At 44.3% G+C, this 10,897-nt stretch overlaps 1 protein-coding gene across 2 annotated transcripts in view; it reads right to left on the bottom strand.

The window, feature by feature from the left end:
• The window catches only part of LOC311117615 (2-acylglycerol O-acyltransferase 2-A-like), a 35,634-nt gene extending 30,491 nt beyond the window's left edge, over positions 1 to 5,143 (bottom strand). Inside the window, exons 1-3 of one of the 2 annotated variants that reach the window (XM_084192550.1) lie at positions 5,044 to 5,120; positions 4,639 to 4,946; positions 1,565 to 1,743 (exon numbers count right to left, since the gene is read on the bottom strand). In XM_084192550.1, the coding sequence (XP_084048676.1) occupies positions 1,565 to 1,743; positions 4,639 to 4,732 (273 nt within the window). In that variant the 5' untranslated portion in view covers positions 4,733 to 4,946; positions 5,044 to 5,120. Of the gene's footprint in view, positions 1 to 1,564; positions 1,744 to 4,638 lie in introns of both variants that reach the window. The other variant, XM_084192551.1, reaches the window with a different exon arrangement.
• Between the last annotated feature and the right edge of the window lie 5,754 nt (positions 5,144 to 10,897).

The raw sequence follows: 10,897 nt of genomic DNA on the forward strand, positions 1-10,897 counted from the left end.
TTGGTGTGTGTGTTTGTATTGGTGTGTGTGTGTGTTTGTATTGGCGTGTGTGTTTGTATTGGTGTGTGTGTTTGTATTGGTGTGTGTGTGTTTGTATTGGTGTGTGTGTGTTTGTATTGGTGTGTGTTTGTATTGGTGTTTGTGTATTGGTGTGTGTGTATTGGTGTGTGTGTATTGGTGTGTGTGTGTGTATTGGTGTGTGTATTGGTGTGTGTGTGTGTATCGGTGTGTGTGTATTGGTGTGTGTGTATTGGTGTGTGTGTTTGTGTATTGGTGTGTGTGTATTGGTGTGTGTGTATTGGTGTGTGTGTGTGTATTGGTGTGTGTATTGGTGTGTGTGTGTGTATCGGTGTGTGTGTTTGTGTATTGGTGTGTGTGTGTGTGTGTGTTGGTGTGTGTGTATTGGTGTGTGTGTGTATTGGTGTGTGTGTGTGTATTTGTGTGTGTGTGTATTGGTGTGTGTGTGTGTATTTGTGTGTGTGTATTGGTGTGTGTATGTATTTGTGTGTGTGTGTATATTGGTGTGTGTGTGTATTGGTGTGTGTATGTGTGTGTATATTGGTGTGTGTGTGTGTATTGGTGTGTGTGTATTGGTGTGTGTGTGTGTGTGTGTATTGGTATGTGTGTGTATTTGTGTGTGTGTGTATTGGTGTGTGTGTGTGTGTGTGTATTGGTGTGTGTGTGTATTTGTGTGTGTGTGTATTGATGTGTGTGTATTGGTGTGTGTGTGTATTGGTGTGTGTGTGTGTGTATTGGTGTGTGTGTGTATTGGTGTGTGTGTGTGTATATTGGTGTGTGTGTGTATTGGTGTGTGTGTATTGGTGTGTGTGTTTATTGATGTGTGTATTGGTGTGTGTATTGGTGTGTGTGTGTATTGGTGTGTGTGTGTGTATTGGTGTGTGTGTATTGGTGTGTGTGTGTGTATTGGTGTGTGTATTGGTGTGTGTGTGTGTATTGGTGTGTGTGTTTGTAGCGTCTCACACTCTGCTAAAGTTACGGCCCATAAATCAAATCAAATCAAATCACATTTTATTGGCCACATGCGCCGAATACAATAGGTGCAGACATTACAGTGAAATGCTTACTTACAGCCCTTAACCAACAGTGCATTTATTTTTATAAAAAAAAGTAAAATAAAACAACAACAAAAAAGTGTTGAGAAAAAAAGAGCAGCAGTAAAATAAAATAACAGTAGGGAGGCTATATATACAGGGAGGTACCGGTGCAGAGTCAATGTGCGGGGGCACCGGCTAGTTGAGGTAGTTGAGGTAATATGTACATGTGGGTAGAGTTAAAGTGACTATACATAAATAATTAACAGAGTAGCAGCAGCGTAAAAAGATGGGGTGGGGGGGCAGTGCAAATAGTCCGGGTAGCCATGATTAGCTGTTCAGGAGTCTTATGGCTTGGGGGTAGAAGCTGTTGAGAAGTATTTTGGACCTAGACTTGGCACTCCGGTACCGCTTGCCGTGCGGTAGCAGAGAGAACAGTCTATGACTAGGGTGGCTGGAGTCTTTGACAATTTTGGAAGCCTGTTAGTGTTCAGGTTAGAGGTCAGTCTTACATTGAGAGGGAAGTAGTCTCTGAAGTGTTTCCAGACGCTGCAGTTCCGAAGCCACTCTGACCTCCGACCTCCGCTGGTGGGTGTGTCCCTGTCCAGATACAGCCAACCAGCATACAGCGCAGCCAGAACCCACCAATTAGAGATGCACAGCAACACATAGCCTGCTAGACAACACTGGGCTGGGGAGAGAGGATGGGGGGGGGGGGGGGGGGGGGGGGACATGTCATTGGTCAGTTACTCTCTGGGGGGGTAGACATGTCATTGGTCAGTTACTCTCTGGGGGGGGGAGACATATCACTGGTCAGTTACTCTCTGGGGGGAGGGGAGACATGTCATTGGTCAGTTACTCTCTGGGGGGGGGGGGAGACATGTCATTGGTCAGTTACTCTCTGGGGGGAGGGGAGACATATCACTGGTCAGTTACTCTCTGGGGGGAGGGGAGACATATCACTGGTCAGTTACTCTCTGGGGGGGAGACATGTCATTGGTCAGTTACTCTCTGGGGGGGAGGGGGGGAGACATGTCACTGGTCAGTTACTCTCTGGGGGGGGGAGACATATCACTGGTCAGTTACTCTCTGGGGGGAGGGGAGACATGTCATTGGTCAGTTACTCTCTGGGGGGGGGGGAGACATGTCATTGGTCAGTTACTCTCTGGGGGGGAGACATGTCATTGGTCAGTTACTCTCTGGGGGGGAGGGGGGAGACATGTCACTGGTCAGTTACTATCTGGGGGGGAGGGGGGGAGACATGTCATTGGTCAGTTACTCTCTGGGGGGGGAGACATGTCATTGGTCAGTTACTCTCTGGGGGGGAGGGGGGGAGACATGTCATTGGTCAGTTACTCTCTGGGGGGGGAGACATGTCATTGGTCAGTTACTCTCTGGGGGGGAGACATGTCATTGGTCAGTTACTCTCTGGGAGGGGGGAGACATGTCACTGGTCAGTTACTCTCTGGGGGGGAGGGGGGAGACATGTCATTGGTCAGTTACTCTCTGGGGGGGAGACATGTCATTGGTCAGTTACTCTCTGGGGGGAGGGGGGGAGACATGTCACTGGTCAGTTACTCTCTGGGGGGGGGAGACATGTCATTGGTCAGTTACTCTCTGGGGGGGGGAGACATGTTGTATTCCTTCTATACGCTCTTCTCCTCTCACCTTGGGGGAGGAGTTGGCAGGAGGAGGATAAGGTCACATGGTTGGTAAAGGAGAGCAGAGAGCAAATGTGTGTGTGTGTGTGTGTGAGTGTGAGTGTCTTTGTGTGTGTGTGTGAGTGTCTTTGTGTGTGTGTGTGAGCAGAGCCAAGTGGGCGAAAGCACAGGCCAGCCATGCACTCTCACCCACTGCCCCCTACACACACAGCACCCCCCGTCGCTTACTCCTGCCAATGAACCCCAGATTCACTATTGAGACGGAGCAGAGACAGAGTCAGTGTAAGGGTTAGACAGATCAGTTCATCGTGCGGTCAGGGAGTCCAGAGAGAGTCAATCATGTGGACCAGAAAACAGAGAAAGTCTCTGTACCACCTCCACCTAACAGTTAGGCATCCCCACTGTTCCCTTTACTGGGCTCCAACCAGTGGTCCTCAGCTCACCAACACACGTGACCGCCCGCTTGACAACGTACTAACCAACAGCGTCACCAAAAAGGAACCTCTTCGATGGCGCCATTAGTGCCATGTCAAGCTGTGGAGCTTATCCAGAACCATTTGACTCTGTTACACTATACAAGGTAATGATAACCACTGATCTAGGACCAGATCACCCTGACCCAATCATAACCATTAGATACTAATCTAACCACTGATCTAGGACCAGATCACCCTGACCCAATCATAACCATTGGATACTAACCTAACCCCTGATTTAGGACCAGATCACCCTGACCCAATCATAACCATTGGATACTAACCTAACCCCTGATTTAGGACCAGATCACCCTGACCCAATCATAACCATTAGATACTAATCTAACCACTGATTTAGGACCAGATCACCCTGACCCAATCATAACCATTAGATACTAATCTAACCACTGATTTAGGACCAGATCACCCTGACCCAATCATAACCATTAGATACTAATCTAACCACTGATTTAGGACCAGATCACCCTGACCCAATCATAACCATTAGATACTAATCTAACCACTGATTTAGGACCAGATCACCCTGACCCAATCATAACCATTAGATACTAACCTAACCCCTGATTTAGGACCAGATCACCCTGACCCAATCATAACCATTAGATACTAACCTAACCACTGATCCAGGACCAGTCCTAACCTGAACCATTAGATACTAACCTTACCACTGATCCAGGACCAGTCCTAACCTGAACCATTAGATACTAACCTAACCACTGATCTAAGACCACTTTAACCTAAACCATTAGATACTAACCTAACCACTGATCCAGGACCAGTCCTAACCTGAACCATTAGATACTAACCTTACCACTGATCCAGGACCAGTCCTAACCTGAACCATTAGATACTAACCTTACCACTGATCCAGGACCAGTCCTAACCTGAACCATTAGATACTAACCTAACCACTGATCCAGGACCAGTCCTAACCTGAACCATTAGATACTAACCTTACCACTGATTTAGGACCAGATCACCCTGACCCAATCATAACCATTAGATACTAACCTTACCACTGATCCAGGACCAGTCCTATCCTAAACCATTAGATACTAACCTAACCACTGATCCAGGACCACTTTAACCTGAACCATTAGATACTAACCTAACCACTGATCCAGGACCTTAGACCAGACAGTCAATAAAGATATTGATTCATTTGTGCAAGCCTTTATCTTACGTACTTTTGCTGAGAAATATTCTCTCTCTAGTCTCATCAGAGTTTATGACTATTTACTCTATTTAGCAACAAACCCTTGAGAACATTACAGCACCACCACACTAATGTCAGCTAGTGAACCCCTCTCTCTCTCTCTCTCTCTCACACACACACACACACACACACACACACACACACACACACACACACACACACACACACACACACACACACACACACACACCCAGAGAGAGAGAGAGACTTACCTAGTGCCAGGAAAGAGAAAACCCACTGCAGCACCGCGGCTGTCTGGAGTCTCCTCCGCAGCGGGATGTTCAGCGGAGCAAACTGGATCTTCATCCCCGAGAAAGACACAACCTTTCCGGCTACAAGGTTAGGGTTAGTCCGCCTGGTCCCCTTCTCTCTGTCTGTCTCCGTGTGTGTATGAGGGAACACGTTGCTGAGTGATAGATAGGCTCGTACGGTACGGCACCGGGGAAGTTCCGTTATTCGGTTGTTCCTGGTCTCTACCCTAACAGAACAGCTCGCCTTGAGGACCCTCCTCTCATGTCACCTCCCTAACCGAGTTAAACAAACTAACCATGATTAGCTGTTCTCTAACCCTAACCCTAACAGAACAGCTCGCCTTGAGGACCCTCCTCTCATGTCACCACCCTTGTCCTTGAATGGACCAATCAGAGACTTTGGAACTAACAGAACAGCTCGCCTTGAGGACCCTCCTCTCATGTCACCACCCTTGTCCTTGAATGGACCAATCAGAGCAGAGGAGAGGTGGAAAGCGTCAACCAATCAGAGGAGAGGTCGGGAGGCCAGTATTTATTTGACTCCTGCTATAGTTACTTCAGACAGAATAATAATAATAATAAGTAGTTAACTATCACCGGCGGTTGGTGCCGTTTAAGATGAGGGAGGACAATTCTTTTTTTTATGAGCAGGGCCTTATTTCTATTACAGCATAGTGGACGACTCATTCATATTCCATTCACCCAGTTCAATGTAACATCGATAGGTTTATGCTACTACATGATACTCTATTGTTCCCTGTACCCATCATGAGGTTGCTACAACCCAGCCTATGGAGGAAAGATTACAACGTAGGTGCACACAGGTCGAGAGACACATTAGAGGTGACAGACAGTGACACATGGACAGACAGTGACACATTCAATACCTCCTTGCACACTGTTGCCTGCATCTGGCTGATATGGGGTGTAATCATTAGTCCAACAGTTGCACACAAGTTCCTATTGGACAAATTCAAGGTATTTTTATCCCCGTTTTCAACAGAATACGCGGCATGAAGACACCCCTGTAAACACAGTTCACTTTCATAGCAGCCACGTTGTATTCCTTCTATGCGCTCTTCTCCTTTTCCCTTCGCTTGTGGACTTCAATGAACAACACATCAGCTGTATGTGACCAGGTGAAAACACCTTTCCAAGCCAAACCATGTCATAACCGTTACACACAGCCTACATCGTTGTCACAATATTAGTTAAAGTAACGTCATAGTCAACATAGCTGATAGAACTAACGTGTTAGTAAACCTGCTATAATAACGGTCTCTGCTACAATCATGCAGTACAGTGTACACTCAGGAAGCAGTTTAGCAGTTACACTGGTGGGCCCCAGTGGCAATAAATTAATACAACCAAAAACGTACCTTGACTTGGAAGAGTTCCAGTGTTGGATAGCCAGCTAGCTAACATAGCATCCCTCTCTGTTTTACCCGGGTGTTTGAGAAGGCTAAACTAGCTAGCTGCATTCGTTAGCTAAGAAAGTGAAAGATATATAAGAAAAAATACATGAAATATAGCTCTATCTCTCGCACTCTCTCTCTTGCTTCTCCTTCCTTAAAAAAACAACAACTGTTCAACTATTGTCTCTCTTTCTCTTTGAGTCAACTACTCACCACATGTTATGCACTGCTATGCTAGCTAGCTGTAGCTTATGCTTTCAGTACTAGATTCATTCTCTGATCCTTTGATTGGGTGGGCAACATGTCAGTTCATACTGCAAGAACTCTGATAGGTTGGAGGACGTCCTCCGGAAGATGTCATAATTACTGTGTAAGTCTATGGAAGGGGGTGAGAACCATGAGCCTCCTAGGTTTTGTATTGAAGTCAATGTACCCAGAGGAGGACAGAAGCTAGCTGTCCTCCGACTACACCATGGTGCTACCCTACAGAGTGCTGTTGAGGCTACTGTAGACCTTCATTGCAAAACTCTGTTTTAATCAATTATTTATTTACGTGAATATATTTAGTATAGTTTTATCTAAAAAGGAACAATTATTTAATGTTTCACTATTTAAATTTGTCTGAAATTTCACTGAGGAGCATGGTCCGCCCTTTCCTCCTCTGAGGAGCCTCCACTGATAGTGTATAACTATGTTCTCGATAACCCTAACCCTACATATCCATTACTCTAACCTCGCTATAACCCTAGCATGGTACGCCCCTTCCTTCCACTGGTGTCCATATGGCAGAGGCTGGTGATCTCACGTGATCTCACATAAGTTTACTTTCAACTTTGAGATTTTATCATTTTAATTCAGATTTTTATGATTAACCTCGTGACAATGATTTTGAGAAAACAAAAAACGTTATTATGGAAATGAAACTGTTCCACGAAAATGTGCATATGGCACGCAGAATGGTAGAAATGGTAGGGTAAATTGCAAGCTTCCCCAAACTTATAACTCACATGCCGCCAATAAAGTCTTTATAATAAATACTTTCCATGGTGGGAATTTGCCTAAATGCTACTTTGAAGCAAGGTAAGACATGCCTTATAATATGAAATAAAACATTACGGTTTCAAACAATTAAGTACAGATTGTTTAAGTATGTTTTCAAAATGCATACTACCTCCAGCTCACATGTTGATGTGCTGATAGCCTTCAATGGTGAATGGGAGGTTCTTCAATTACCATTTGAGATATATATATATATATATATATATATATATATATATATAGCAGCTGTTTTTAATCGTGCACCTCCAGTTGAATTCGGAAGTTTACATACACCTTAGCCAAATACATTTAAACTCAGTTTTTCACAATTCCTGACATTTAATCCTAGTAAAAATTCCCTGTCTTAGGTCAGTTAGGATCACCACTTTATTTTAAGAATGTGAAATGTCAGAATAATAGTAGAGAGAATGATTTATTTCAGCTTTTATTTCTTTCATCACATTCCCAGTGGGTCAGAAGTTTACATGCACTCAATTAGTATTTGGTAGCATTGCCTTTAAATTGTTTAACTTGGGTCAAACGTTTCGGGTAGCCTTCCACAAGCTTCCCACAATAAGTTGGGTGAATTTTGGCCCATTCCTCCTGACAGAGCTGGTGTAACTGAGTCAGGTTTGTAGGCCTCCTTGCTCGCCCACAAATATTCCGTAGGATTGAGGTCAGGGCTTTGTGATGGCCACTCCAATACCTTGACTTTGTTGTCCTTAAGCCATTTTGCCACAACTTTGGAAGTATGCTTGGGGCCATTGTCCATTTGGAAGACCCATTTGTGACCAAGCTTTAACTTCCTGACTGATGTCTTGAGATGTTGCTTCAATATATCCACATAATTTCCCTTCCTCATGATGCCATCTATTTTGTGAAGTGCACCAGTCCCTCCTGCAGCAAAGTACCCCCACAGCATGATGCTGCCACCCCCGTGCTTCACGGTTGGCAAGTACCCCCTTTTTCCTCCAAACATAACGATGGTCATTATGGCCAAACAGTTCTATTTTTGTTTCATCAGACCAAAGGACATTTCTCCAAAAAGTACGATCTTTGTCCCCATGTGCAGTTGCAAACCGTTATCTGGCTTTTTTATGGCGGTTTTGGAGCAGTGGCTTCTTCCTTGCTGAGCGGCCTTTCAGGTTATGTCGATATAGGACTTGTTTTACTGTAGATACAGATACTTTTGTACCTGTTTCCTCAAGCATCTTCACAAGGTCCTTTGCTGTTGTTCTGGGATTGATTTGCACTTTTCGCACCAAAGTACGTTCATCTCTAGGAGACACGTCTCCTTCCTGAGTGGTATGACGGCTGCGTGGTCCCATGGTGTTTATACTTGCATACTATTGTTTGTACAGATGAATGTGGTACCTTCAGGCGTTTGGAAATTGCTCCCATGGATGAAACAGACTTGTGGAGGTCTACAATCATTTGGAGGTCTTGGCTGATTTATTTGGATTTTCCCATGATGTCAAGCAAAGAGGCACTGAGTTTGAAGGTAGGCCTTGAAATACATCCACAGTACTCAAACTCAAATGATGTCAATTAGCCTATCAGAAGCTTCTAAAGCCATGACATCATTTTCTGGAATTTTCCAAGCTAATTAAAGGCACAGTCAACTTAGTGTATTTAAACTTCTGACCCACTGGAATTGTGATAAAGTGAATTATAAGTGAAATAATCTGTCTGTAAACAATTGTTGGAAAAATTACTTGTGTCAAGCACAAAGTAGATGTCCTAACCGATTTGCCAAAACTATAGTTTGTTAAAAAGAAATGTGTGGAGTGGTTTAAAAACACGTTTTAATGACTCCAACCTAAGTGTATGTAAACTTCTGACTTCAACTGTAACTGCTTTAACTGAAAGGGCTTCTAAAAGCACCTGTTTTACTCCAGCAGCAACCAGCTGAAACCCCTAAATAGACTGTTTATACTGTCATAGTTGTGTTACCTCCTCTCTAAGGTACATCCATTTAAGCACCATCTCTTTTAGGATATATCTGGCAGTAGTAAGCCTGAAGATCAGATAGGCTCATACAGTGAGGGAAAAAAGTATTTGATCCCCTGCTGATTTTGTACGTTTGCCCACTGACAAAGACATGATCAGTCTGTAATTTTAATGGTAGGTTTATTTGAACAGTGAGAGACAGAATAACAACAACAAAATCCAGAAAAACTGATGTCAAAAATGTTATGAATGGATTTGCATTTTAATGAGGGAAATAAGTATTTGACCCCTCTGCAAAACATGACTTAGTACTTGGTGACAAAACCCTTGTTGGCAATCACAGAGGTCAGACGTTTCTTGTAGTTGGCCACCAGGTTTGCACACATCTCAGGAGGGATTTTGTTCCACTCCTCTATGCAGATCTTCTCCAAGTCATTAAGGTTTCGAGGCTGACGTTTAGCAACTCGAACCTTCAGCTCCCTCCACAGATTTTCTATAGGATTAAGGTCTGGAGACTGGCTAGGCCACTCCAGGACCTTAATGTGCTTCTTCTTGAGCCACTCCTTTGTTGCCTTGGCCGTGTGTTTTGGGTCATTGTCATGCTGGAATACCCATCCACGACCCATTTTCAATGCCCTGGCTGAGGGAAGGAGGTTCTCACCCAAGATTTGACGGTACATGGCCCCGTCCAATGGTGGGGATGGTGTTCTTGGGGTCATAGGCAGCATTCCTCCTCCTCCAAACACGGCGAGTTGAGTTGGTGCCAAAGAGCTCGATTTTGGTCTCATCTGACCACAACACTTTCACCCAGTTCTCCTCTGAATCTTTCAGATGTTCATTGGCAAACTTCAGACGGCCCTGTATATGTGCTTTCTTGAGCAGGGGGACCTTGCGGGTGCTGCAGGATTTCAGTCCTTCACGGCGTAGTGTGTTACCAATTGTTTTCTTGGTGATTATGGTCCCAGCTGCCTTGAGATCATTGACAAGATCCTCCCGTGTAGTTCTGGGCTGATTCCTCACCGTTCTCATGATCATTGCAACTCCACGAGGTGAGATCTTGCATGGAGCCCCAGGCTGAAGGAGATTGACAGTTCTTTTGTGTTTCTTCCATTTGCGAATAATCGCACCAACTGTTGTCATCTTCTCACCAAGCTGCTTGGCGATGGTCTTGTAGCCCATTCCAGCCTTGTGTAGGTCTACAATCTTGTCCCTGACATCCTTGGAGAGCTCTTTGGTCTTGGCCATGGTGGAGAGTTTGGAATCTGATTGATTGATTGCTTCTGTGGACAGGTGTCTTTTATACAGGTAAGAAGCTGAGATTAGGAGCACTCCCTTTAAGAGTGTACTCCTAATCTCAGCTCGTTACCTGTATAAAAGACACCTGGGAGACAGAAATCTTTCTGATTGAGAGGGGGTCAAATACTTATTTCCCTCATTAAAATGACATTCAATTTATAACATTTTTGACATGCGTTTTTCTGGATTTTTTTGTTGTTATTTTTACTTTTTTCCCTCACTGTACATGATCGCTAACGAAAATACACACAGGCCAATTTAATTCCACTAAATAATGCAAATTAACCTATAGACCGATAAGCATGACAGTGAAATGTATTTCCATCAGTGACTAAAAAGCATGATTTTGCAATGGGATTTTTTTTCTCCCTGTCGTTTTGGCCATCAACAGTTTTATTTATCGGCTTTAAAAATTAATAGTTGCCGGCTAACGGAAACCCTGGTGTGTGTGTGTGTGTGTGTGTGTGTGTGTATGGGTACATCTCTGTGTGTATGTGTTAACCTCATCTCTGTGTGTGTGT

The sequence above is a fragment of the Coregonus lavaretus genome (genome assembly GCF_964263955.1).
Source record: "Coregonus lavaretus genome assembly, contig: HAP1_SCAFFOLD_382, whole genome shotgun sequence".
In the NCBI taxonomy this organism is placed as follows: domain Eukaryota; kingdom Metazoa; phylum Chordata; class Actinopteri; order Salmoniformes; family Salmonidae; genus Coregonus; species Coregonus lavaretus.